The sequence below is a fragment of the Perissodus microlepis genome, chromosome 23, assembly GCF_051167445.1.
Source record: "Perissodus microlepis isolate ML-2025 ecotype Zambia chromosome 23, ASM5116744v1, whole genome shotgun sequence".
NCBI classification, from domain to species: domain Eukaryota; kingdom Metazoa; phylum Chordata; class Actinopteri; order Cichliformes; family Cichlidae; genus Perissodus; species Perissodus microlepis.
In genome coordinates this window covers 42,331,672-42,358,887 of record NC_140482.1, presented here as the reverse complement: position 1 = coordinate 42,358,887, position 27,216 = coordinate 42,331,672, and the positions used below count along the sequence as shown (strand labels likewise).

General features: G+C 43.2%; 3 protein-coding genes across 4 annotated transcripts; 2 read left to right on the top strand and 1 right to left on the bottom strand.

Moving 5' to 3' along the window:
• dmap1 (DNA methyltransferase 1 associated protein 1) lies at positions 1-5,037 on the bottom strand. Its single transcript, XM_084922277.1, has 10 exons — positions 4,573-5,037; positions 4,187-4,278; positions 3,779-3,974; positions 3,505-3,663; positions 3,227-3,394; positions 2,903-3,088; positions 2,463-2,534; positions 1,843-1,915; positions 1,125-1,468; positions 1-700 (listed from the first exon to the last, which is right to left on the bottom strand). Exons 1-10 carry the CDS (start codon positions 4,666-4,668, stop codon positions 641-643), a joined length of 1,446 nt encoding a protein of 481 aa, XP_084778403.1. The 5' UTR covers positions 4,669-5,037; the 3' UTR covers positions 1-640.
• A 649-nt stretch (positions 5,038-5,686) lies between these two features.
• hnrnpm (heterogeneous nuclear ribonucleoprotein M) lies at positions 5,687-13,394 on the top strand. Its single transcript, XM_084921355.1, has 16 exons — positions 5,687-5,947; positions 6,948-7,129; positions 8,679-8,731; positions 9,426-9,433; positions 9,542-9,635; positions 9,731-9,988; positions 10,174-10,327; positions 10,442-10,491; positions 10,570-10,627; positions 11,073-11,180; positions 11,278-11,328; positions 11,420-11,485; positions 11,585-11,686; positions 11,779-12,383; positions 12,474-12,525; positions 12,612-13,394. Exons 1-16 carry the CDS (start codon positions 5,853-5,855, stop codon positions 12,773-12,775), a joined length of 2,100 nt encoding a protein of 699 aa, XP_084777481.1. The 5' UTR covers positions 5,687-5,852; the 3' UTR covers positions 12,776-13,394.
• Positions 13,395-13,544: 150 nt separating this feature from the next.
• timm44 (translocase of inner mitochondrial membrane 44 homolog (yeast)) lies at positions 13,545-22,954 on the top strand. Of its 2 annotated transcripts, XM_084921353.1 has the most exons (13): positions 13,545-13,650; positions 14,103-14,207; positions 14,651-14,854; positions 14,945-15,025; positions 15,107-15,256; positions 15,427-15,563; positions 15,974-16,059; positions 16,854-16,946; positions 18,043-18,167; positions 18,297-18,347; positions 18,503-18,592; positions 18,825-18,935; positions 19,641-22,954. In XM_084921353.1, exons 1-13 carry the CDS (start codon positions 13,621-13,623, stop codon positions 19,758-19,760), a joined length of 1,383 nt encoding a protein of 460 aa, XP_084777479.1. In that variant the 5' UTR covers positions 13,545-13,620; the 3' UTR covers positions 19,761-22,954. The 2 variants fall into 2 exon arrangements, with proteins under 2 accessions (XP_084777479.1, XP_084777478.1); XM_084921352.1 differs by having other exon boundaries at positions 18,043-18,347.
• The last annotated feature ends 4,262 nt before the right edge of the window (positions 22,955-27,216 follow it).

Sequence of the window (27,216 nt, the reverse complement as noted above, 5' to 3'; positions counted from 1 at the left end):
TAAGAAAAGAAACAGACATTTATTGAAACGTTGACTAAAGCATCTCCAAGGTCACCTGAGAACACAAATCAGTCGCGCTAGTCCGACATGAAAAAAACTGGGCAGCAGATGGAAGCGAGGTCGAGCCGGCGCCGGCGCTACAGGTTAACACAAAACACGTTTCCAGTAAACACTACGGCACGAAACAAAAACCCTCACACGGGTCAAACGAGCACTGCGGCTCGCCATCCTCCCATTCCCCGACCCCGTTCTTTCATTCCAATTCATTTCAATTACGCAGTCGTTCCCACCTTCTTCCCCGTGTCCCGATTAGCTCAGCCGGGCAATTTACAGTTGATCTTGCCTCATCTAAGGCCGAGCAGTGGTGGAGGCAGGGAGACGAGCAGTAATGGAATGAAATGTCACTCAGTCGCTGCCTTTGTCACAGCGATGCTGAGCAGGCCTGATGGGAGGGGTTCGAAAGGCCTCGTTAGTAGGTGAAAAGGTGTGTGTGTGTTGTGAGCAATGAGTGTACGTAAATAGACAACAACATGGTGTCCAGCTCTGCTGTGTCTCTCTGGTTCACTCGTGGCCGTCGCCACTGTGATCTGAATGAGTAACACTGCCGCTTCGCTTCCACGTGTAAAAGCTGCCGCTCCCATCAAGGCTTCTTCACCTTTTTCACCGAAGACGAGCTGGACGCCGATTCTCTCCGCTTGCGCTGCAATGTACAAATACACGACAGTCACGCTGGGGTTTCCTACTGCCACTTAATGAATAACAATCCAAAAGGCCTACAACGGAGAAAAGTCCAATGATTTCTCTGTATGACCCACTCATGCTGCGCTCACCCCTGCTAACACCTGCTGTTTGCCTCAGGAGGGTGAAGACAGTCATTAGTCTCTACTGTTCTTTTCTACTGCTGCAGAACTTTATTATGAGGCTGTGAGCAGGTTCGACCCTTTTCAACACAGATACAGAAAAGCAACCACGAGGAGTGACTGCTGCAATAACGAGTGCTGGATTCTTCATTGGTTTCTCGCCCATTAATACTACTAATAATAGTATAAAACAAAAATCATTGCACACTTATTACACAATGATAACGGTTTGGAAAAGTTTGTTTCCGAGTTTCACAAACATACCGAGTTGGGGGTAAGCGGTGCTCCCACAACGTCGATGATCTGCTCCTTGGCTTCCACCTTAATGTCATCTGCGTTGAGCCAGGACTGCGATTCAGCCCCTGGGGTGGATGCTGTAGTGCTGTTGGTGGCGTTGATGTCCCCACCCTGTGATGCAATGACTGGACCGGCTCCTACAGTTCCCACGCACCCGCCGGCCTTCAGCAGGGCCTCGTAGCGATGACGCAGCATCTGCTGCTCGTATTCACAGTTGCTGTGGGCCTGCTTCAATTCATACAGCAGCACCAAGTCACTACGAAGCTCATTGAACATCTGCACAATCTCCTCAGTGGGCATGGGGTTAAGATCTACAGAAGGGCACAAAGAGGAAAGACTAAAGTGTGATTTAAGCACTTTAACGCATTTATTTAGTTGATGGTGTGTGCAGTCTACACATGCACAGTCGTGACAGTCAAGTCTGTTTAGCTAAAGTGGTTACATGTTACAAAGTGTTGTTACATTACTGAGCGCCTGAGACGCTGCAAACAAATATAAAGTCAAGTGAAAAACTTCCTGTGTGTTCAACTAAACTCTAACTTATTTGTAGCATCCCTGCAATGGTTAAAAGGTTACATAATCCTTTTATTTCCGTCTGTACTGAAACTAAACTCTGTTGCAAAGAAGAGTTTAGACTGTGAAACTGGGGAATGTTAACAAATTGCTGAAGTTTAGTCATCCTCACCCACTCCTTGCTCTATCAGGATCTGCTCAATGGCCTTGATCTTCTTCTGGCCTACGGAGCTTGGCAGTTTCATCTTAATAACACACAAACACGCAGAGAGAAATGCACGCACACACACACACACACACGCGTGATTTAAGGTACCGGGACATTAGGATAAACAGCTCCACCTCGGGGCTTTTAATTCGTATGAAATGCACTTCAGCGGGCCAGATCAAAATGTCTTTATCCACTGAACTCTATCTGACTGATTAGCTGTGGGGCCACTCCACTCCTTTAGCTGTGCAAATGTATTTTCCATAGAGAGCGGCAGCTCCTCATCAGTCTTGAAGATGAATAAGAGTCCCCGTGCTAGGCTAGGTTTTACAGATATTAGCTAGTCAGTAATAGAATTAATTATCACAGTGATAAGAGGAATAGCTACTAAAGCCAGAAACTCTAGTTTCTCACAAATCAGAATCTTGAAATTAAGAGTTGGACAAACAAAAACTTGCTATTTTAAAGGATTTCACATTTTTACTTTTTATTTGTACATCAATTCCCTAAGAGTGATTACAATTTTATAGGACTATTTAATAATATTGTCATTTCGTAAGAGAACAGGACGGAGCTATACTCACCCTCTGACTGCGCAGTGTGACGCCCGCTGATTTGAAGTCAGGGAATTTGATGCCTGCCGTCTCTGGAACAGCCTAAACAAGAAAAACTATAAATGTCAGACACAAACTGTGACTCCGCTTTGAAGTTTGGATACGTCTGAAACGTCACCATAGAGGCATTATTATGGATCAAACTGGGTTTTAAATGTTACTTAGAATACTGAGAGAAGATCGGTTCGGGTTATTGGAGACACACTTGCCCCATCAAAATAAAGAAATGACCAAAACACCACTGAGACAAAAGCAAGTAACAATTAATTTAGTGCAAAATGAGGACAGCAGCACCGTGTCCATTATTATTATTAAAATTCTCCCCATTGTTGCTTTTTTTTGGACTTCCTCTGTTACCAGCAGTCATCATGTGCTTTACTTTGCTCTTCTTGAGTGAAATCCTATCATACCGGTTTTTCTGTTTCTCTTTTTTGTGGAAGCTTCTTCTTGGAAACTCTCTTTTCAGCTCGTCTCAACTCTGTCGTTGTGTCAGCTGCCTTAATGAGTTTTTGCAGATCCTGGGCTTTCTTCTCACGCTCTTTCTTCCTAGTCTCAATTTTCCTTAGCTCCTGAACAAGATACTCCTCTTCTGCCACCTGCAGGGAAAAACGGAGAAATGCAGTCTTTCACATTTAAAAGGCTGTGAAAAATCTTTTTCTTCTTTTTTTTCCCCACAAAAAGAACGTGTCTATACACCTGCACATAGATACAGGTGAAAATGCAAAATCACAAACCTGTTCAGGTGTGCGATTGAACAGCTTTTCCAGTTGCTCTTTGCGGCGCCTTTCATGGCCAGCGTCAAAGATGTAGATTTTGGGTTCTGTCCCTGATGCTGCGCGCACTTTGGTCAGCTTACCACAAATGCTATAATATCGTTCTTTCAGGTCCTCCACAGAGCGTTTCTGACAAAAAACAAACAAAACAGTTTTTAAAATTAAAACATGTGTGCTTTAAATTCACCTTACTGTATTTTTCAAATCCATTATCTATAGATGAGGCACTGAACACTTACTCTGTATTGCTGGTGATCATATCGGTCATGGACAACGATGAAGCGTAAGTCAAACCGCTTGCAAAGGTCAAACAGGTGGTCTGTCTCTGCTTTAGTCCAGCCATCATCGTGGAGATGCATTTGGTACTCTTGCTCCGAGTACACTGGCACCTGCACTGTCTATAGAGGTAAAACAGAGAAACAGTGAAAAAGGATGAATAATGCGAAAGGACGGGTAGCTGCAACCACATGTCCTTCTTGCCTGTACTACATAAGCAGAAGAGGGTTTTCCTACCTTGTTAAAGCGAGCAAAAGGGTAGTCCTTGCCCTCTTCTGCAACACGTCTCCAGTGGTGGAATATGGCCCCGTCTCTGCGTGCTGGATTTGTGAAGGGCATCCACTTCCAGGGACGAACCTTTTTACAGCCTAACTTGGCTTTGACTGTCCTATAACCTTGAGTGGTGTCACTAGGCAGCAGGGGGGGTGCATCCCTATGGAAAAAACAGAAAAAACAATTCTTTATTGTCAATATTATAATTGTTATCATAAAATAAAGAAACACAGAAATGCAAAGTTATTTACAAAACACTTTAGATTCCTTCCAAATGCAAATAAATCATTTTGAAATTCCCAAACAGGAAACATTAAAAAGGCCTTTATGCATTTCAGATTAACTGACTAATATTGAAAAAGAAAAGCATACTTCTTATCAGAATAAAGCAGAGCGTAGACCTCTCTGTGCATTCCCTCTGGTCTCTTGAAGGTCAGCGTCTCTGTTGCTTTCTTGGTTTTTTTCTAAGGTGGAAGATGCAGACATTCGTTATTCAACTGCAAAAATATTTGTGCTCAAACAATTGTAATACACATCTCTTCGGTTTCTCTCCCTGGCAAAAGCTTTGAGCTGTAAGTACATAAGTACATTATTATACCTGCATGTTACGAACCCAACAGCTAGTGAAATTCATTGAAGGCGTAATTTACACCAGTGTTACTTAAATCCAGGGACAGACATCGTTAGAATTATCGTATACAACACAAAACACAAACGTCCGTCTCACTATAAGACAAACATGAATAACACAGTCTCACCTTGTCTGAGTTGATGAGGTCTTTCTTGGTGATGGGACCATCATTATCCCCTCCGGTCAACTCAAGAATATCTCTGACATCAGCACCGGTAGCCATGGCTGTATGAGATTAACTGTTTAGCTATTTAACGTTTTGAAGAATCTATCAAAGCTAACACGAATTAATTCACGCGCCCTCATTCATTCTGTGCATGTGGTAACGAAAGACTCGTCGTACACACTCCTAGCTAAGCGCTAATGCTAATGTTACCATTTCGGTAGCAACGCTTAGGTCTCAGAACCGCAAACAGCAATATAAAGAGTTCGTAAGAGTTTATATTCCTAATATTACTGCGTACTTGACTACAATATGTGAACATTACATGGCCATTTATAATGAACATTCACGAGATAGCTGTTAAAGCAAAGAGAGCAATTAGCACAAAACCGCCACTCCTTCCGTCCCCGCTCACGTCGTTGTGACTAGACGGATTGCCTATTAATTATCGCCCCCGTGAGGTCTGGCGGGCATAACAACTTGAATTCAGCTTTATTATGTTTACATTGTTAAATAATGTAAACGACAGTAGAGGTTAAAAATACCAATAAAATCATTGCAATAGAATACAAATTCTTCAAACCATGCCCGGCACATTTGTAAAATAATTGCAGAGCAAACTGTGATGCCATTATAAAAATAGTAACGCTTCAAACATGAAGGACCTGTTTGTCACGTTTCTTTGAAAACATATAAACCTTTGCTACTTATTTTACCGTTCATCAAACTTTATTTACGCTTGCACATTATTCTGAAAATCAATATACGTGCCGCGATATCCTTAGTTTTAAAAGATAATACCGGAAGCAGACCCTTTCATTGAATGAAGACAATTGATCGAACAGCTTGGTGATATGAAACTGAAACTGGACTTGGTTGATTTATTTCGTAAGAACTCGATAAGTGAAAGTTATCAGGCCATATTTTGTTTTTTTTAATTTGTCTGGGACGATTTTATTTATTTTTTGACATTTCGGTCCACACTCCTCACCGGATGGTGGCGGTAATGTACCATTTTGCTGTTTGCCAACCGCCGATAAATAATATAAAGAAGAAGAAGAACCTCTCGTTTAAACTCATGCTTCCTCCTTCTTTCCGCCATTTTCCTCCGTTGGCGTATCAGTGAGAGGTGTTGTACGAATTCAGTATATGTGCTTTTGAGTTTCTCTTTAGAAGCGCAAGAATCACTAATATCAAATTTTCTAGTACAGTTTCCTTTTATAAGTACTCATTTGCGTAAGAAAATGTCTAACGAGCAGGTAGAAACTACCACAGAGCAAGCAGGCCAGCAGCAGCTGTCGACGCCGCCGCCGCCGCAGCAGCCGACTTCGCAGCAGGGGTAAGTCCATTCATCGAGGTTCCTTTGTTGCGGCTTATTAGCTAGTTGGCCTAATTTGTTTTCTTACACAGCGATAAATTTGTATACAGCGGCATCTCTTTAATTATATATTTTAAAAATGCAATTAATGGTAGACTAGCAGCCCCGGTGTGCTTTAAATACGTTCTGTACGTGTTTTTCTAGCTTAAGCGGCTTGCATTTGGGGCCCGTCTATTTACCGAATGCAACCCTGCGTTATATATTACTGGATGTATGATAGGATTAAAAGTACACGTAGCTATTGCTTTGTTGCAACAGAAAGTGGACATATTTAACTTTATGTCCGGTCGCTGTTGCTGCTTTTTGGCATTACTTAAAGCAGTTTAATATAGCACAGGCCCGCTTTATCGAAGGAGAGGCCTAGCCATGCGGCTGGATTGCAGATAGCAGGCTGCTAGTTAACCATTGTGTGTCTGCGTGTAAATGATGCCTGTGTCTGCAGTTAGCGTTAGCATTGAAATTCACTTTTCCTGAGGCAGTGGTTTCCAAACTTTATTTGCTAGGCCCTCCTTTGTTTTACAAGGAAAAAAAAAAAGTAAACAAGGAAAAAAAAAAAGTAAACTGCAATAAAAGTAAACAAAAAAGTAAACTGCAATAAAATAAACTACCACCTACCAAATAAATAAATAAATAAATAACAGACCCCCCCCCAGGGTAGGGGCGCTCCCTACCCTGGGAACCACTGACATGAGGTATCTTTCTGTTCCCCCAGATTTTGGAAAATGTTTTGTTACAGTAGTTATAAGAAGTTAAACACAACAAACATAACAATTGGCATAAATACATAAACTATAGCTAATTAAAGTACAAAAAAAAACACAATATAACGAAACATTTTAAAGTAAGATGGATGGATTGTAACGAAGCAAAAATGGGAGATGTGATGGATGTGAGTTTGGCAAGTCTTTTAAAAGCTTTTCAAAGTATGTTTAGAAGGTTTTGTGAACTTTACATTTTGCAGGGAAATGAATGGAAAAGGCAAGAATGAGGCCAATGCCAGCAGGAAGGAAAGGCCTCAGAAGAGAGGTGGAGGTGGTCGCTATGAGCCCTATGGAAACGCAAACAAGAGATACCGCGTTTTCGTCAGCAACATCCCATATGATGTGAAGTGGCAAGCCCTGAAAGATCTGATGAAAGAGAAAGGTAAGGTATCAGGATTAGGGATTGACTCGTGTCACATTTTTGACATGATAAAAGATCAAATCAGGATGCAGGGTCATTTTGTTTGACCACTGCAGATTTGAAGAGCTCTGGGGAGTTGTACAGTGTTGTCTGAGACCATGCTGGAGTCACTTGGAACAAAGGTTGTGGACAAGGTCCCCTTTTTTTAATCTGTCTGTCAGCTAAGGAGTCGCTGCAGACGTGTACAAGCGTGGTGAACCTGGATGTTTGAATTTTCAGTCTCCATTAAGATTACTAAAATCTTGAGTTTTTGTGAAGTGGAGGTCGTAAATGTGCAAAGGAAGTCCACTAACTCGAACGTCCAGTGGCTTGTGATCATGAATGGGATAATGATGTGGTTCCTCCCCCAAGAAATGCATTAAAAAATACAGTTCCTTGTTACAGTATAGTGATTTTTTTGGTCCAGAAACATGGAAAAGGTTGCTTTCAGTTGAAATTTGTAATTAACAGTAAAACTTACACACTTAAGATTTATTAACTTGTGGTCAAACCTTCGGAGAAATGTAATATTTAATTTTTGATGCAGTAAATGTGGATGTGAGTAAGGATTATTTAAAAGTCAATTAAAGTGTTAAAATGTTGTGTAGCTATGGAGTAATGCATTTAACTGGCACCTATTTGAGCATGTGTTAAGAAGGGTACAATGCTTTTTCAGAAGGTCCAAGTAGTATTTGTTTCATGACAACTGACTGTGGAGTTAAATTGCATTTTCTTTTTTAGGTGTGACCTTGACAAGCAAATGTTTTTCTCGGCAGATCTTCATGTTGTACCAAGCACAGCTTTGTGCTGCGGATTTATTTGGGGTACAGGTCTACAAAACGAAGCAGCTTCTTATGCACCGTCCTTGTCTCTAGAGGTTTGGTCATCAATGTCCATTTGTTGAGCAGACATGACCTGGAACAAAGGCGTGGCTGTGGTCGACGCTGAATCCAAATTACGATCGTGCATTTCAGGATCAGGTCCAGTCCATGATCAGGTTGGCAGTTAGAGAAGCTTCTCATCCAAAAGTTTTTCTTCATTACGATTATGGGTAGGTTTCTAGCTCAGCTAGGCTCAGCTGATGGACTGAGGGTTAAAACCGTTGACAAAGTTTGCTGAGGTTTGACAGGAAAGTGGCTGAAGTATTAAGGAGGCTTTGCCAACTTGAAATTATTTGGTCAATTATCTTCAGGTAGAAGAGGTGGTGTTTGCGGCATCATATCCAACTTGAAAGGCTGTTGGCCAGTCCAAAAGTTGTTGTCCTCAGTCTACTGCGTTTGGTGTTTCGGGAGAATTCTAACAAGGACGGGCTAAGAAGTCTCAATTAATTAAAGAAAGAGGGGAAAAAGTCCAAGCTTGCTTTTTGTAGACCTGTACCAGATTGTGCTGAATGAGGTGCTGGGGGAAGGCTCAGGACTGGCTGTCTGAGCTCACTGTCACCGGCCGCCCTACTTGTTTCTGCTCTAAACCCCCATTGTTCTCTCGGCTTCTCTCCCCTTGGTGTGTGTCGTCTCTGGAATCTGATTTGTAGTGGGTGAGGTAACGTACGTGGAACACTTAATGGACGCAGAAGGCAAATCCAGGGTAAGTGCAAATACATACAAATAAAACACACGAATAAGCCTAGACAAACCTGTGTTTGTCAGCTTTGGTTTCCTTATTTACTATGTTGGGAATTGTTCAGATACAAACCTGGTGGAGTGTGTGTGACACGGTGACGTGCCGGAGGCATGTTTCATTTGAAGTTGTCTGTGGCATTGACTCGAGGCCATCGAAGGGTTGATGATCTTATAACAGGACTTCAGCTCCTTTGTAGCCAATCCTGTGGGATTGCAGTAGCTGATAATGTCCCTGTGGTTGTGGGATTTGCTCCTTATGATCTAATGGGTCGTAGTCTGCAAGAGGTCGTAGCAAGGCTGCTAGATGGTTGATAAATAAAACTCATTCCATAGAACTGCTGGAAAACTCTAATATCTTAGTAGTTGGGAATCCTCTGTCACTGTCTGCCTTTAGGATGCTGGGGGAAAACTATATTGAATACATTTGCCTGTATTGTGTTACTGGCTTGGCTTAAAAAGATCTTAACAATGTAGTGTTATTTTGGAAGCACAGATGTGACCAAGGCTGTAGGCTTGTGTATGGTGATGAACTTTTAATTGCATGAGATTGTTCATTTTGACATGTCAAAATATGTCCAGTGTTACAATCACTTTGACTAATTTGAAATATTTTCTCTTCCCTTTGATTTGACCTGTTCCAATGACTTCAATCAACAAAGGGTTGTGCGTAAGTAGACTTTAACTTATCGTCAAAAGCAAATGGTACAAACTGCACGTGAGACATGCACCAGTGTTTTACACACTTAAATTCTCACTGGAAATGTGTTTTTGTCAGTGTTGTTGAGTTCAGGACGGAAGAGTTGATGAAGAAAGCAGTGGAGAAGGTCAACAAGCACAACCTCAATGGTCGGCCCCTCAAAGTGAAAGAGGTAGGTCCCAGAGGGGGAAGCTGTCCGACGCACTGAACAGACAAAAGCTGTACTTGTGGATTTGGCCGACTCATTATTTTGTGCTTCTTTGTAAGGACCCTGATGGTGTGATTTGCCAGCGGGAGATCAACAAGGCCCAAGGTGGAGGCCCTCCAGGAGGTCACGGCGGAATGGGGGGAATGGGCGGCATGGGAGGAATGGGTGGAATGGGCGGAATGGATCGTATGGGTCCTGGACCAAATGGTCCCATGGTCAACATTCCTCCGAGCCTCCTGAATAACCCGAACATCCCCAATGAGATCATCCATGGTCTCCAGGCTGGCAGGATTGGCAGCACTGTCTTTGTGGCTAATGTAAGCCTTACTGATTTATCCGTTTTTCAGTCTGTATACGAATACTGAATATATGGAACTGTGTCTTATTAAAGAGGCCAAGAAATGTAAAAGAGAGAAATCCAAACTAATCCTGCAAAACTAATAATTTGCATTTATTCTACCTTTAGTCTTGTCTAATTAACTGTCTGAAACTGTACCTACAGCTTGACTACAAAGTGGGCTGGAAGAAGCTGAAGGAGGTGTTCAGCATGGCGGGCATGGTGGTGAGGGCGGACATTCTGGAGGACAAGGACGGGAAAAGTCGAGGCATGGGCACCGTAACATTTGATATGCCCATCGAAGCAGTGCAGGCTGTCTGTATCCTTTGGAAAAATTCAGCATTTCTATGGTAGCCATTGAATCTTTTTGAATCTCTCATTATTGGTTTCAACGTGTGTGTGTGTGCACATGTTTTCCTTAATGATTTCAAAGCAATGTTCAATGGACAGCTCCTGTTTAACAGGACGATGCACGTCAAACTGGTATGTTGCCTTTACTGTACATTACAGCTCTATGGCCTGACGATGAGTATGGTTAGAATGCCTTTGCCTTTTTTACAGGATGAGAAATCTCTTCCTAAAGATTTTGGACCACCGGACAGAGCAGCTGCCCTTCCCCGTAAGTATACATCGAGCCTTGTTCTAGGATAAAAGAAGGTTTTGAGAGTTTAAAATATTCATGGCGATTAAAGTCCCGATTTTTATGATTAATTTTGTTAAATTAGATTAAATATTTAGAGTTTTGTCTCACTCACTCGAGTTGCTGCATTGAAGACCACTTTGATCCATGCTACCATAGTTTTTGTTAAACTGGGGAGAGAGAAACCCAGTAACTGTGTTTAAATGATATTCCAAAACTTCTTGACGTCGCCCATCTCCTCTGTCTGCTCATGCTTAATGTCTGTGGTTTCCCAGCAGCCCCTGGGGTCATGTGATCTTTCTGTTTCATGGAGGTCGACATTGGTTTACTGCTTCCCCTGAAAGTGTCAGCTGTATTTATGCTACTGACTATATTATTGTGTGTGTACACAATCTTCAAACTTAACCTGTTGTCTCTGAACCAGGTGGCCTGAGTGGTATTGGTTTGGGACTGGGACCTGGGGGCCAACCTATTGATGCTACTCAGCTCAACAGAGGTGGTGGTGCAGGGATGGGCAACATGGGTCCTGGAGGTACCCAACTGCAGCTTCTTAAAACACATTTATTTTTAATCCACTGACTAAAAGACAGCAGTGGAATGAGAGGCTCATTGTCACTCTGTCCCTGTAGGTATGGAAGGAATGGGCTTCGCCAACATGGGAGGCCGGATGGGGGGAGGAGGTATGTAGTAAAACTTGAGTCTACCTACATTTGGTCTTTCCAAAAAAAGTGCCTTCTGTAATATTAATGCTAATGTCTTCTTTGTTTATAGGGATGGACAACTTTGGAGGAATGAACATGGACCGCTTTGGCTCTTCAGGGATGGGCAGGATGAACGGTAAGCAAGTGTTGAAAACCCACTCAGCACTCCAGAGCAAGCGTGGAACAGTTTCGCGTTTTGCTGGATGTCTAATGGTTTCATCTCTTGCATTGTCAGAGATGGACCGTGGGATTGGTGGTGCTTTTGACAGGGAATTTGGGCGAAATGAAATGGGAATGTCTCGCAATAATTTTGGAGACTCCTTTGAAAGAGGAATGGGTTAGTATTTACAGGATTCTGTTTGAAAGCCACACTGATGCTTACTTCCACTCATGCATTTTTCTCTCTCTTCTGTTTGCTCACTTTTATAGGAAGCTCGCTGGGAATGGACCGCATGGGCTCTGGAATGGACCGCATGGGAACCAACATGGACCGCATGGGAGGAATGGATCGGATGGGAATGGACAGGATGGACCGCGTGTCTGATCTAGATAGGATGGGTTCCGGGTTTGACCGAATGGGCTCTGGGATGGATCGGCTGGGACCCAGTATGGACAGGGTCGGACCTGGTCTGGATCGTATGAGTTCAGGTATGGATCGCCTCGGCCCATCTGGATTTGACCGCTTGGGCCCATCTAGCTTGGACCGCATGGGGGGTGGCGGCGGTGGCGGAGGCATGGACTTTGGCTCTCCGATGGGAATGGATCGCATGGGCAACACCGGGATTGACAGAATGGCGAGCAACTTCGACCGCATGGGGTCTGCCGGAGGACTTGACCGTTTTCCATCTGGCGGCCTTGACCGCATGAGCTCTGGAATTGACCGGATGGGATCTGGAGGTGTTGGTGGTCAGTTCGACCGTTCTGGTGACTTGGAGCGTGGATTTGGCGGCAATTCCTTTGGAGGAGCTGGGGCTGGAGGTCCTGGAGCCGGGGGAAGCAATGTCAGGAAGGGATGTCAGATCTTTGTCAGGAATGTAAGTGTTAATCCACAGTTTAGCTTGGCGTATTCACTGGAGAAGTATGTCTATACTTTAAATTAATTTGGGGATATTTTTGTCTTTCAGCTGCCTTTTGACTTCACCTGGAAGATGCTGAAGGATACCTTCAACGCATGCGGTAAGACTCAAATCAAATCAAATCAAATCAGCACTGTTAATCAGCATTTTTAGTCATTTTGGACATCTGTGTTCATCCTCCTTTAGGAATGGTCCAGTATGCTGACATTAAGATGGAGAACGGGAAGTCCAAGGGCTGCGGTGTGGTTCGCTTTGACAATCCCGAAACTGCCGAGCGCGCCTGCCGGACCATGAACGGCTATCGCCTGAATGGAAGAGAAATTGATGTTAGGATTGACAGGAATGCATAACCTGTGTGTCCGTGTTGCATCTGACATTTATTTTAGTTCGTGATCTCACTCTGTACTCCTGAACTGCCCCTTCACCCAGTGTACTATGTTAGATAAATGTAACAGTGAAACTCTTTATTTTTGCCCTTTTCAGACATTGGATGTGTCACATGTTAAAATCACTCAGACATGGGTAAGCTTGACTTTGAATCAAGCTATGAGGACTATTAGACTGATCACCATGTGTCAGAGTACCACTCGGTCTGAGAGATCTTACTGCAGCTCAGAAATGAAGTTGAGATGTGAGGCTGTTAATGTTCATGTTATTCTCCTTCGGGGTTCTACAGTGAGCTCAGGAGACATAACGCAAACATTAGCTCGTGCTGTTATTGCTTTCTTGAGTTTTAAGAAGTCATTATTCAGACACGAAGCCAGCACGTTCAGATGCTGTTACAAAAGTAAAACTAAATGCATGTCTGAAATGGGCTTTAGTGACATGTCGATAGTCAAAGTGTTTGTTTTTCCTTCAGTTTAGTTTTTTTTAGAGACCAACTTTTAATTTTTGTCCTATCATGCTTCCTGTCATTGCTTTTGTTCTGTAAGGTGTTTTGATAAAATAAACCTCAATATTTGAAACGCGTTCACTGTTTGTGGTGCTCCTGCACTGATCGTACGTTTCATAACATTTGAGCTAAATAAGCCAAATGGTGAGCAGCGACTGCAGGTCAAAGTTGATCTCGTAAACTTTGGGGGCGGTGGAACTGTCCTGTTGCGCTCTGGTTGGCTATTACAATGAGCTGTAGTCCAGCCCCCTCGTGAACGAGGAAGGTCACCACCGGAAGAAGGTCACAAGCACGACATTCAAGATGGCGACCCCCTTATGTCGGTGTTATCAGGTGAGTGTTTGGGCCATGTGTGTGAAATATCCACGTAAAAACACCACAAAACGATACGGGAACGAACTGAAACGACATTTATTCAACGGCCAATTTTACCCGAAACGGCGAAAATCTCAATTTCGTTTAACTCCTCTGCTAAACGTGCTGTAAGCTAGCCGAGTTAGCCGTTTGAATAGAGGGGTAAGCAGCCGGTGTCTGAGCTCTTGGAGTTGGGAGCATATAAAATGTTGGAATTTATCAGTGAAAAGTCCAAAAGCTCCAAACATTGTTTCTGGAAAACTGTTTATTTCTATCGTTAGCTTGTTTGCTGCTGCTTCACTTGAAGCGTTCCGATAAAGAAGTTTCCTGTAAAAACACCAAAGCTTCGTGATTTACCGTCACGTTCAGTTCAAGAGTTTATTTCGGCCTCGAGTGTCTGCTGAAGTCTGACTTTGTGTTTCTTTGTCCAGATATGTGTAAGAAGGGGTTTGGTGGCTTTCCCTTCCTCCTACCTGCTGCTTTCCAACAGACCCAATGTCTACACGATACGTGGGCTCCTCACACACTCTCCACAGGTAACAACACCTGGATAAGAAGTCCTACTTGACCCTGATTATGCCTGCCTTTGCCATATAGTCTATATACTGTTGGTTTATATTGGCATATATAATCATTAGTATTAACACAGAAAGATACTTGGGGTGCTTTAAAATGCTAAAATGTCACAGTTTATTCAGGGAAGTCGTACTGCAGCTTGTAGTTTAGTTTAACCTGCGTTTGTATAGTTTCTGAAAGGCTTTGCTGAAACTTTAATACAAATGCTTGGTAATTTTCCTCTTTTAGCCCAAGTCTAGCACACTGTATCTAGATAGATATAGATGGTGGGATTTCTTTTCTCTCTAAAAATCAACTGTTGGTCAGGTTTACATTTTTAGAACTCTGGCACAAGAAATACATTTGAGAAATACAAACTCTATATTTGCATCCTAACCTGGTGGGGTTTTTGTGTGTCTTCGAGGTGCCTCAGTCAGCCCTTCTTCAAGTAAGGTATTTGTCAGGAGAGCGGGGTGGTGGACGAAGAGGTTTCCTGGGAGAGTTTTTGGATAACCTCAAACAGGAGCTAAACAAGAACAAGGAAATGAAAGAAAACATCAAAAAGTTTCGGGAAGAGGCCAAAAAACTCGAGGAGTCAGAGGCACTGAAGCAAGCTCGGAGGAAATATGTAAGTATCTGGCCACACGCTGAACTTCTGTCACTTAAACTAGTAGCAGGTCTGAAAACGCTGGGAAATGCTCTTCTTGTCTTTTCCCAGAAAAATATAGAGTCTGAAACAGCGAAGACGTCCGAGGTTCTCAGGAAGAAGTTGGGAAACATTTCAGAGACGGTCAAAGAGGTAAATATGACAAGTACACGTATAAACTCTGATTGTTGTAGTCGTGCTGCTGAAGCTGGTACGATTCTGTATGTTTGTAAGGGACTGGAAGAGGTCAGCCGGACAGAATTTGGGAAGAAAATCAAAGAAGGAATGGAAGAAGCTGCCAAAACAGCAAAGACATCTGCTGAGACTGTCTCCAAGAGTGGAGAGATGCTGGGGAAGACGGGCGCATTTAAAGCAATATCGCAGGTATGCAGTCACAGTGCAAGTTAAATATGATTCACCTTTTATTTCTCTTATACAGCATGTATGACGCATAAACGTGTTACCATTATTCTCAGAGCTTTTATTAAAGACGAGGTCATTATTTACTAACTATTAGAAATAATTTGTGTCACTGACAGATTTTCTGTTTTTAGGGAATGGAGAGTGTGAAGAAAGAGATCGGTGACTTGGGTCACACTGGCCCTTATCGGCCTCCCACCAGACTCAGAAAGAGGACTGAATTCTCCTCCAAGGGGGCAGCGGACGAAAGCAGGGTCTTTGAGGCCAACGAGTACGTGAGGGCCCTCGGTTTGCCTGATGCTAAGAGGGGAAATGCCCCTCAGCTTCACAGATCGATATTTGGATCGATCGGGCCAATATTACTAAAGATATAAGAATTGAAACTCACCCAAAGCTAAAAGCAGCGAGAGCTGGGACTCACGTCTGATCAGATACCAAGAAACTGACATTAATATTATTTCTTCAGCAGGTTTTGGTATCGTCAGCCCAACACCATCAAATGACAGTTTTCACACAAACAAACTGTTGCCTGATGTTTGGAGGACTGTAACAGCTGTGTGCCATTTCCTCCACCTCATTGTCATTTCAAGTGTTTCATTTCTATTTGCTCTGTTGATCTGGCTGTAAAGTGCTTATTTATCACATTTTATATCACTGTATATATTTATATCATCACTTTAGGGAAGCTATGGGCGTGGTGCTCCACAAAGACTCAAAATGGTACCAGCAGTGGAAGGACTTCAAAGACAACAACGTGGTCTTTAACCGTAAGGAATAACCCCCCCCTCATGTTACACATACTGACTCTTTGTTTTAGTCGCTCAGACGTTACCTGGTTAACTGAGAGGACCAATGATATGTCTGTTGTCTTAAATGTGATGCTGCTGCTGCTGCATCTCCTAAAGCTGGGATGACATCACTGTTGACCCCAAGTAATAAAGCTGGCGTACTTTTGTGTTTGGCCGGCGATGGCGTTACTGACCCTCCAGTTTATTAGCATCTATTAATAAGCATTTTCTGAAAGAGCCGGGTGATGGAAGATGTAGCTACACTCGGTTAATTTTATGTGCATTAGTTATGGAAACGCTGTTAACGATTAATAATGTTTGGACGTGTGAAAAATGGCCTTTCAGGTGGGACGTTACACAAAGTAATCATGTAGTTTTTTTCACAGCTATTTGGGCCCCATCAGCGTTTCTAAACTAAAAATGCTGATCACTCACTTCTGTGTTTGATAAAATAACATTGCTGGCAAACTGCTGCCATGAAAGTCTTTCATTCCAGTTTGTGATGCATGATGAGTCTTTGGTTGGTTTCACGCTTTTCTTGCCCTGCTTTCTGTGAGGTGAAGCTCGCCACCGCCCACATTTTCTGACACATTTGTGAATGTTTTGACTCAAAATGCTATAAACAAACATGCTGCTTGTATAATGTACTCATTGTTAGAAAGACAAATATTTGTACTGCTTTCCTAAACTTATCCAGGCCTGGAAATCAGATTACATTTGTATCCAAACTACGTAGGAAACCTCTGACAAACTGATTTTTTTAATAATCACAGGGTTCTTTGAGATGAAGATGAAATATGATGAGAGTGACAACGCGTTTATCAGAGCGTCCCGTGCCGTCACTGACAAGATGACTGACATCATAGGTGAGCAGCTGTGGGAACTGTCGGTGCTTTGAAACACAGAAATGTTACATGTATCTCTTTTTATGCTTGAAAGACTTAATTTGTATTCGTGGACCTTGATATTGTGTCTAGTCAAGATGTTTTTAGTAACATATGCGGTACTGATCCACCAATAGAGACGAGGGATTTTTTTTAACACCTCCAAGTCTGAGGCCACGGTCCTCAGCCAGGACAGGGTGGCGTGCCCACTCCTCGGGGGGGAAGTGGAGTCGTTCATAAGGAGCACAGCTCCTCCACACAGGGCTGTGCGATATGACCAAAATCTCATATCGCGATATAAGACATCTATCGTCCAACAACGATATATTTCACAAAAAAATTACATTTTCTGTCCATTCTGTGAATCTCGGGCAGCTCGACTTGTGTGAAGTGTTTCCAGCTGGGCGTCGTGTGCCTGGAGTCGAGTGTTTTAACCGATGCGTGAAACGATACATTTTTAGACATAAGCTGTAACGGCGCCGTTTTCTCTGTGAGTATTTATTACACGGCGTGTTCTAAGGTTTATTTTTTAGCACCTGACGGCTCTTTTTAGCTTCTTGTCCGTAAACACTCTGCATCTTTCACGTGATTCAATTTATTTTGAAAAATCTCAACAGGATCTTCAGCTTTATTGTGAAAGGTTTATGTGGAAAATAAACAAGCGGGCGGTGGTTTTACTGTCGTTGTTGCTAACGACAACGCATAAAAACAGTCGCTTGTCCGTCCGTAGTGTGGTTATATTAAATATAAGAGAGAGAACTTTAAGAAGCTAATTCTTCAGTGACCATCAAAACGGTGAAAAAATATTGCCGTAAACAGTTTATTTTGCGACAGCAGGAAGTAAACGATATGAAACGATAGACATTTTCATATATATCGTTGTATCAAACAGCCCTACCTCCACATCCAAAGGACCCGGTTGGGGTGATTCAGACATCTGATCGCCTCTGGATAAGCAGAAGAGGATTGACTTATGTAAAGATGAAAGTCTTTATATTATTGGAGGTTATATCGCTGTTTATCATATACTTGATGAATCTTTTAAAAATCTTTGTCCTGCTCGTCCGTGTGCATAAAGGTGGACTGTTTTCAAAGACTGAGATGTCTGAAGTACTGACAGAGATTTTGAAGGTGGACCCGTCCTTTGACAAAGACTCCTTTCTCAAGCAGTGTGAGCGAGACATCATCCCCAACATACTGGAGGTAACGCCAATCTCAGCAGATAAACTGTCATTTAAAGTGTACCTCTGCAAAAGGAGAATACTCGGTACGACTGTGCACTGCCTTCATAAAACAAGTCTAGACGACCATTTTAAGCCTTTTTCCACACAGGCGATGATTCGAGGGGAGCTGGAGGTTCTGAAGGACTGGTGCTATGAAGCGGTATGTCCGTTTGCACACACTGGCTCTGCGTGTTTAAATAAGTAGACTGACAGCTCCATGGCTCTGCTGTGCCTTGATTCTCTGCAGGTGGCCAGTTTTTCATGAAGTGTCTTTGTCATTATGTGATCTCCATTTTCCCTTCACTGGGTTTGCAGACATACAGCCAGCTGGCACATCCAATCCAGCAAGCCAAGGCCATGGGGCTTCAGTTCCACTCCAAGATTCTGGACATCGACAGTATTGATGTAAGTTGCGTAAGACGAGACTCTGCAGGCTGATACTCAGACTACTGGCTCTTCTTTGCAATCTCAGGTTTAAAAATAGCAACACTTCATCAGTTTGCAGTTCATACGTGTGCTGACGGGAGCTGTAACGACTCTGATCACTGATTCGACTTTTATATTTGTAAATGTTTCACCTGATGAAGGGAACTGCTTGAATTCTGGTCAGTAAATATTCATGCATGTTGTTCTCCAGCTGGCCTTGGGTAAGATGATGGACCAGGGTCCAGTGCTGATTATCACTTTCCAGGCTCAGTTAGTCATGGTGATCCGAAACACCAAAGGAGAAGTGGTGGAAGGAGATCCTGTAAGTCTCTCACACACACACACACACACACACACACACACACACACACACACACACACACACACACACACACACACAGAGTTGTTGGTTGATCATGAACTATTGCAGAGCTTTAGCTGGCATGTTGTCACACTCACACGTGTGTGAGATCTTTTAAATTGATCATTAAGTGAATGCAACGAGACGGTGGAGTCATATTCAGCTGTTTGGACGAGGCCTTTGTGTATTCAGACCCAGAAAGCTTTATGGGCTGTGAATCAGCCCCCGAGGACAGCTCGGGGACGCGTGTGGTTGGAAGCGAGGTCAAAGTATCCATTGAGGACCGTGCAGCTGGCAGATGCCCAGTGCTCAGGATACAGGGCTTCTGCCAAAAGATAAATGGTGGATGTACTGTTCCTCTGGAGTTTATAAGCTGAGCGCTAATGTCTGAGCATTAAATGACACACTCGACCATTTATGGCTCCTGGACTCAGCGTCTCTGTTTCCATGTCTTTCGTCTTTCAAACTTTTTAATGCGACGTCTGGATGTTGACTGGAACTGAAAATGAAGCTATCTGCACAGGCTGAGCCCCTCCCTCGATCAAGCCAGCAGCAAAACAGATGTTTGTGTCGTGGTTCAATCAGTCGCTTACAGATGTATCATCAGTGTTATTTGTTTTGTTTGAATTTAAAGTGAAGTGCGCTCATCTGTCATTTTTCCTCCAGGAAAAAGTCCTCCGGATGATGTACGTGTGGGCTCTCTGCCGAGACCAGCAAGAGCTCAACCCGTACGCTGCCTGGAGACTATTGGATATCTCCGCCTCGAGCACGGAGCAGATCCTCTAAGACTCTTTGATGTGCACTAAACACTCACAGTCAGGGAGGATGGGACACACACAGGTGGACGTGTGGGGGCCGGCCTTTGCTACGGAAACACTGTGGAGTAGTGTTGCTGAAAGCTCGAGCTGCTTCTCCATCTATTGGCTTTGCTCCGTCAGTTATTCCTGACCGTTCCTCAGGCTCACACTTGGGGGCAGTAGACCACCAACAACATTCATCCAAAGTCCTTCTTGCAGCCTGTAGGCTGAGCTTTTCTGTTTGATGCAGCTCTGCCATTGTTGGCTTTTAAAAGATAATTGATGCCATTTTATCAATATGGGAAGCAATTATGTGGGAATCAGCCCAATAGATGTGTAACTAAAACTTATGTCGTCAAACAGACTCCTTCATATCCTGTCACCGTGATGTCACCGTATACCTTTATTCCACCGTCTTTCTCCATCAAAAAGAGACACACACCATAAAGTTACTGGGCCCAGAGTTGGACCCATTGGTCCCAGTGGCTGTGGGAGGTGCTACTGCAAAAAAACAAAACCACTGCCGTGATTTTATTTCCAAAAATTAACTTTGTTGCACAACACTATGGAATATCTGGTTTTCAAGCATGTGGGATGGTCGTTTCAGGACTAAGGCAAACGCCGGTCCTGAAGTCGCAGCACGCCAGCACCTGATTGGTGGAAGAGGTAACAGTGGCTGCTTTCGCCAGTGCCGATCAGTGCGCTCCCATCTTTACTGAGGATTGTCGTCCTTGTATGTATGATAATACTTCAGTGTGATTGTTGACCTGTAAGAGTCTATATTTATTATAAGAAATAAAATGAACAGTCACCTTTGGAAACAACTTTCAATCCACCTTTTTGGTTTTTTTACGCTTCGGCCTTCATTTTGGGACGAGATCATGTGATTCCTTCGAGGGCAGTTGCTAATTATTTTTTTAAATTAAATCCTCGTGTGGGATTTCACTGTTTGATGTCATATTTCCTTTGGGAACATCTCCAGGGCTGAGCGGAGGCTGAGCACTCATTTGTTTGGATGAACCTCAGCGACCGTGTCAGTGTGATGATGTCACGATGTAGGGTGAACTGGATTGTTTCATCGCCATCCGCGATTCGTGCCGTTCGTGTTTCTCCTCAGTGACTTCTGGTGCGACCGCTCGGCCTTCAGTGCTGTGATGCGCCAGCGTCACTGTGCCTTGTTGTACAGTCAGCATCCCGGGAGCTCGTCTCAGAAACGTGGAGGTTAGAAAGGCCACGTGGGACCTGAAGCATCTCCAGTCTGTTTGGGGACAAAAAGAATTCATCTCTACGGTTTTATTTCTGTTGTGTCTGCTCAATAACTTTTGTAACACCTTCAGACAGTTTCATGAAAGAACAACAAAATCTTTATTAGTATGCTTTTCTGATGTACACTGACTGGACTTATTTTTAGGTACACTTTGCTGGGACTGTATTGGACCCTCTTTATGTCACAGCACAGACTGGAAGTGTTGGAAACGTTCCCCAGAGGTTTTGGTCCATACATGACAGCGTTACACAGTTACAGTCAGAGTGTCAGCTGCACATGCCAAAGGTGCTCTGTTGGACTGAGGTCTGCAGTGAGCTCCATCTGAAGATGGTAACTGTTTTCATAAAATGATGGACATGGTCAGCAACAATACTCGGCTGTGACATTTAAACGATGCTCAGTTGGTGCTAAGGGGCCCACAGTGTCAGATCCACAGGATTACACCTGAACTGCTGATACAAGCAGGATGGATCCATACTTTCATGTTTCCTTCACCAAATGTGATCCGACCTGGAATGGGAGTTGGATTCTGATTCTATTACTGGTATCAATTATTGATTCGATCCTTTATTGATTCTGTCATTGAGTCTGTTGGGTTCTCACTGGCTCGCTGTGACAGTCACCCCCATTGCTAAGCAGCGTATGTTACTTAATTACTCCCAGGAGAAAGTATTTCATTACATTACTTTGCTGCTTCAGCTGAATTACAGCTGAGGCTACAGTCCCGCACACCAACGCAAGTTCCTGTCGCAATGAAGACACAAGCGACCTTTCTCTCAGTATTCAGGTATGAACTCACAGCTGACAGGAGCAAAGATGAAACCAGCACAAAGACACTTGTGATCGCCACAGTGATCCTACTTCAGAAAACAAACAGGTAGAAACCGAGGCTGCAGCTGGACTCTTCAGTTTGAAGTTCAGGGTCAGTTTGGGCTGGGGCTAGCTCAGTGCGTTCAATCATATATTTCTATTTATGTATTTATTATTAGTAGTACTAGTAATAATTTAGTTTGAGTTAGTTCCTAGCTCTCTGTATGTGGGAAAATCTCAGTAGATCATCAGTTTCTGGAACATTCAGATCAGCCGGTCTGGAGCCAACAAGCCGCCATGTTCAGAGTCACTGAACATTGTGACACTCAGTGTGACCTTCACGGTCACCGTGACCATGTCTGCCTGCATAAATGCGCTGAATTAGCTGATTACATATTTGCATTAATGTGCAGTTGAACCCAGTAAAGTTGCCGGTGAGTAAATGTTTTCAGTCCAGATGAAGTGCTGATCGCAGCAGATGTTCATTGTCTGCAGCAGTAACGAGGCAGCTCGGGACAGATGCTGAGCAGAATGCAGTGTTGCATTCATTTGGTCCTGTGTCGCTCACAGAAGCCGACAGAGCGGCTGGTGGTTGCTCATAAACAGGCTTGCATGTCTGTACATGCAGACCAGCACCTCCACTGTTCAAGCGCTGTCCTGGATGATGAATCCTGACTATTGCTAAGCTGTGCTCATCGCTCACAGTGCACCTCGGTGGTCTCGCACACACCACTCCCCACTCGGGGTCCAGAGGAGCATCCTTGGAGAATTCACAACTGGTCAGACGGCTCCTGCTGACCGAGAGAAGACCCGACTCATTTGTGTTTGTTCCATATGCTATCACGTTGATGATGAGCTCACACAGTGTGCAGCATCAAATAGTCATCAGTTGTGTTTACAGCACTATACTTTGATGCTACTACTTCAGGTGGAAGTGAATGACACACATGAACACCTGAGTGAATAAACTATATTATATAACAGCTCCACTGTGCATATAATAAGAACAAGAATTCTTATTCCCAGCCTTAAACGAGCCAACAGTATTTGAATGGGTGGCAAGAGCGTCGTAGGGTAATTTCCAATAAAGCAAGTTCACAAAGGGAGTCTATGGCGTGTTCCTGGGTTCCCAAAGAAATGCTTCCAGTTGCATTATGACTTGAAGACTGTTTATTTATTACAAACTGAGGATGGAACAATGAACTCCTTCATAAATAAGCATGAACGTTCCAAAACAAAGCAGTTATCCAGAAGTACCTGTGCACACGGTCGGAAAACCGTGAGACTCCTAACCTCTCCATGCTCCGCCCCTTCCCCCTCACGCAGGGTTTCATGCACTTACATACTTAAACTGAGAGGTACCCCCTTTTTAGGTTCCAGTCCCAAACAGTGACGTAACATTACTTTATGTAAATACATATATTTTCATATTTATTAATCCTGAAAAGATGACTTATGTACTGAATCTATGAATTATAAAATTATAAAAAGGGGCTACTCATGCATACGTCTGTCCACGCACGGAGAGAAGTGGTGCCAGGTGAAGAAAGTCAACAAAGTAGGACGCAAGTGTCACATAGACTCGCTCGCTTGATGGGTGAGTGCTGACATCCTGCCTGGGCTCCAGGTTGGCAGCTGCAGCAGGACTAACAAGCCGAGTGACAACAACAGGAAGAAAAGGAACTTTCAAAAGTCAGACAACACGATGAGTCATAATTCAGCCAATATCTTTAGTGTGTAAAGACATCCTTTCAACGACATTGTACTCTGTAATTTCAAGATAGCAGTAAATCCAAATCTTACATTATGAAGCCTGAAGTCTCGACTGTGAAGCTTGATGTCATTTAGATAACAGGCTGGCTTTAATTTCCCGAACACGTCTTGCTGTTTTCTTGTTCTGCGGTGTTACACTTCCTGTTCATCTTTATATCACAAAAGGACATTTTTCAACACGTGCTAAGTGCTCCGAGCCTGCCAGCCATCCCTTTATTCAACATCCACCCGGTTTCCTTTCTTCTGTGTCATCTGCGTGATGCCCCATTAACTATGCCGTCCTTGAGCTCCCCTGACAGCCCCGTTTCCTTTAGCATCTGCACTTCTCTACTTTCATCTAATTATCCATTTTAACAGATTTGCCACAAAAGCTAAACTAGGTTAACCCCGTCGAGCGTTTTTCTGTAGCTGTACAGCAGCTCACTTCACTGATCATGAAAGAAAAACAGCATTTTTATCCACCAGGTGTTTTCAGCTGGGCTCAGCACTGCGCACAGCAAGTGTGCTGGAAAGATGAGGCTTCTGTCTGTGCAGGCGTGTGCTGTACAGGTGCTCACTTTGACCCAGATTCACCGGTGCAGTGGGACACTGGGCCAACGTGTTGACTCATAATCACACACACACACACACACACACACACACACACACACACACACGCGCGCGCGCGCTCATTCACACAGGTGGTCGGACAGCAGTCCAGGGGGAAAGGCCAGAAAGGTGCACCGGTGTGAGAGGGAATACGCAGGGGCGGCGACGTGTTTGGACGCCAGGTCAGAGCTTTTCTTCTCTGGTAAAGAGATTAAAACTGAGGATATGTAGGTTTAATAACTGTAAAACATAAGAAAAGATAAAAGAAAGAAAGATTTTAAAAAAGGTTTACTCGGCTTGGTGAGCCACGTTCATCGTTTTTGGGTTTACCCCCAAAGCCAGGCGCAAAATCAGACGGGAACATGCGAACCGCTGGAGGATTTCAGCAGAGACATATTCTTGTCTGTGCATGTAGGTCCTTCACACTCACACGTTTGTTGCCTTCTAATTAGCTGACTGGCAAAAAGAAATCTCAGCAGGTTACAACAAGGTTAAATCAGGTTTAACAATAGAAACTCACAATTATCTTCTTTATTTTCTTTTCACGAGGTAATTTCCCCCCTAAGATACGTTCAGCTGATCTTTAAATCCATGAAATTCAGGTAGGTTTAGAAAATTTAATTATTTTATTTGTAATATTTATTTAAAAACTTGTTTTCACTCGGGTTGTCTTCGTGTAATATTAAAATGTGTTTGAGGATCAGAAACACGCATGTCTGAAAAAAAGAAATCAGAAATGGGGAAAAAGCTCTGTCAGCAGTTTTTTGCGTCTTATATGAACTGATGACTTCCTCATCTATGGATAAATCTGAACATTAGCCCAGTGAAACACATCTACGCCGAGCCGTTTAACTGATTTTCCTTCATTTCCGCAAACATGGAATTAAATCCCAATTTGCTGCAGTAATGAGACGGAGGCAGAAATGTCTGAATGAAAAATAAAACCAAAACATCTGCGCTGCCATTACAGTCAAGGGAAAAAATATGTAAATTTTCTCATTAATGGATTTTCTCATTTATTATCTGCTGAATCACGTGTGATGTGATGATTTCCCCAAAAACCAACAATTTTAATAGAAATGTTTCTGTCACGATAACGATTTGTTTCAGATGACAACAAGCGTAAAGTGTCTGATGTAACTACGGGTGAGGACAGTTCAATAATAGATTGTTGAGACTTTTGTTTGAGGATATTGACACGCATTAAAATTACATTTTTCTTTCAAAGGTTATCTGCTTCATCTTTTCATAAAGCTGGCCTCGTTATTGCTGCTGTTATTGCTGCTGTGTTCGCGATCTAATATCGAGAAGCTGTCCTTCTCATGAAAGTCAGCGGTCAATATATCCTTATCTCATATTCATATAACGCTCCACACCCCTGAGATCGAACAGAGATATCACACAGAGAAAGAGAACCACATGTGGACACGTGTTATGAGAATCCCTTTACCTTTAATAAAAAGGAGAGGGGAGAAGATAGAGACATGGAAGAGCACTGCAGAGACTGTTAAATATAATCATCGCTGCCATGGTTTAGCACAACATTCAGCTGCTGTGAGAAGCTTCTTTATTCTGGCTACATTTCTTCAAGCAACCATAAAATAGCTCACGGCTATCAAATAACATGTTTGACCTCTTAAGCTAACATTTCACACCAATCATTGTATATGTATTGTGCTTTGAAGTAAACTTATTGTCTCCATATGAGGACAGACTTGTTGTTTTAAATAGAAAAATAAGATGCATCCAAGCAAACTAATGCAAACTAATGCACATCCCAGCAAAGCATCCCAAACCATGCAGTGCAAAAAACCCCAAGAACTACATGTGAGACTCACAGGTCTGAGTTAACACAATTCAGTTTAATTTATACAGCAACAAATCTCAACAACAGTCGCCTCAAGGCGCTTTGTTCTGTAAGGTACAATAATACAGAGAAAAACCCAACAATCATCGACCCCCTATGAGCAGCACTTTGGCGACAGTGGGAAGGAAAAACTCCCTTTGAACAGGAAGAAACCTCCAGCAGAACCAGGCTCAGGGTCCCATTAGAGTTCATGAAAGTACAATCAGAAAAAGACTGGATAAGTTTAAATTTTTTTGAAGGAGTTGCCGGGGAAACGCCTACAAGTCTTAATTATCTTAAACAGCATGCTGTTCTTAAAACCAGATGAAGAAGGATTTCCAGGTGCGGTTTGCATGACTGCACGTTTCTGTGTGGATCCGTTAGTTTTACTCCTAAAAACTTTGCTGGACAATCGTGCAAACCAGTGCATTAACAAAAGCTCAGTATTGGGTAGAATATCTTTATCAATACAAAACACAGACAACAAGAATCTTTTTCTTTTCAGGACAAAGAAAAAGAAACAAGGCTTTTCCCCCTGAAACTCTCGTTTAGCAGCGTGCTGACAGTTAGACAGACAGCATTCGTTTAGCATTGTAAATGAGTGGTAAAGCAGGCCAATTTGTGGAGGGTCAGATGTGCCTGTTCAGCAGTAACAGGCAATGAGAGAGCTCTAACCAGCCCCCCCTCACCCAAACATGCTCGTCCAGAGACCAGCGGGACGTGCTGGAGCTCGCAGGGCCCACATTACAGCATCAACGTGGGACGATGGCTCTTACAGGACGGACGCTGTCAGACGGAGCTTTGTGTGACTGCATGCGCTGCTGCTGATAAATTCTCACTCAGGCTGGATCGCTGTCTGCGTGGGAGCGAGGCCACCCCGGGTCATGAAGCACTTTCTGTGGACGTTCAATCCGTCCTCTGTCATTTTTTCTTTCTGGGACTGACACCACATTAAGACAAGTATAATTCTCTATATTCTGCAAACATTTAAATGTATTATGTTTGCACACAGGTTCCTGCTTTTGCTCTGAATCACATTTGTCTTTGACTTAAACCAGCTGCTGTACTTTCATCTATTAAAAATCCAAGTAAACAGTAACCAGCACATCTGACCATAACCCGGTTAAGTTTATCCTCCACACACACACACGCACACACACG

What these genes read in the sequence shown, in the direction of transcription:
- timm44 (XM_084921352.1), top strand. Translation starts at nt 13,621, where the DNA reads ATGGCGACCCCCTTATGTCGGTGTTATCAG. An exon ending in CATTTAAAGCAATATCGCAG is followed by an intron (nt 15,257 to 15,426) that starts GTATGCAGTCAC and finishes TTCTGTTTTTAG; the next exon opens with GGAATGGAGAGTGTGAAGAA. An exon ending in AGGGTCTTTGAGGCCAACGA is followed by an intron (nt 15,564 to 15,973) that starts GTACGTGAGGGC and finishes TCATCACTTTAG; the next exon opens with GGAAGCTATGGGCGTGGTGC.
- dmap1 (XM_084922277.1), bottom strand. Translation starts at nt 4,668, where the DNA reads ATGGCTACCGGTGCTGATGTCAGAGATATTCTTGAGTTGACCGGAGGG. An exon ending in ACCTCATCAACTCAGACAAG is followed by an intron (nt 4,279 to 4,572) that starts GTGAGACTGTGT and finishes CTTCCACCTTAG; the next exon opens with AAAAAAACCAAGAAAGCAAC. An exon ending in TCAATCGCACACCTGAACAG is followed by an intron (nt 3,089 to 3,226) that starts GTTTGTGATTTT and finishes TTTTCCCTGCAG; the next exon opens with GTGGCAGAAGAGGAGTATCT.
- hnrnpm (XM_084921355.1), top strand. Translation starts at nt 5,853, where the DNA reads ATGTCTAACGAGCAGGTAGAAACTACCACAGAGCAAGCAGGCCAGCAG. An exon ending in CAGCCGACTTCGCAGCAGGG is followed by an intron (nt 5,948 to 6,947) that starts GTAAGTCCATTC and finishes TACATTTTGCAG; the next exon opens with GGAAATGAATGGAAAAGGCA. An exon ending in AGATCTGATGAAAGAGAAAG is followed by an intron (nt 7,130 to 8,678) that starts GTAAGGTATCAG and finishes TCTGATTTGTAG; the next exon opens with TGGGTGAGGTAACGTACGTG.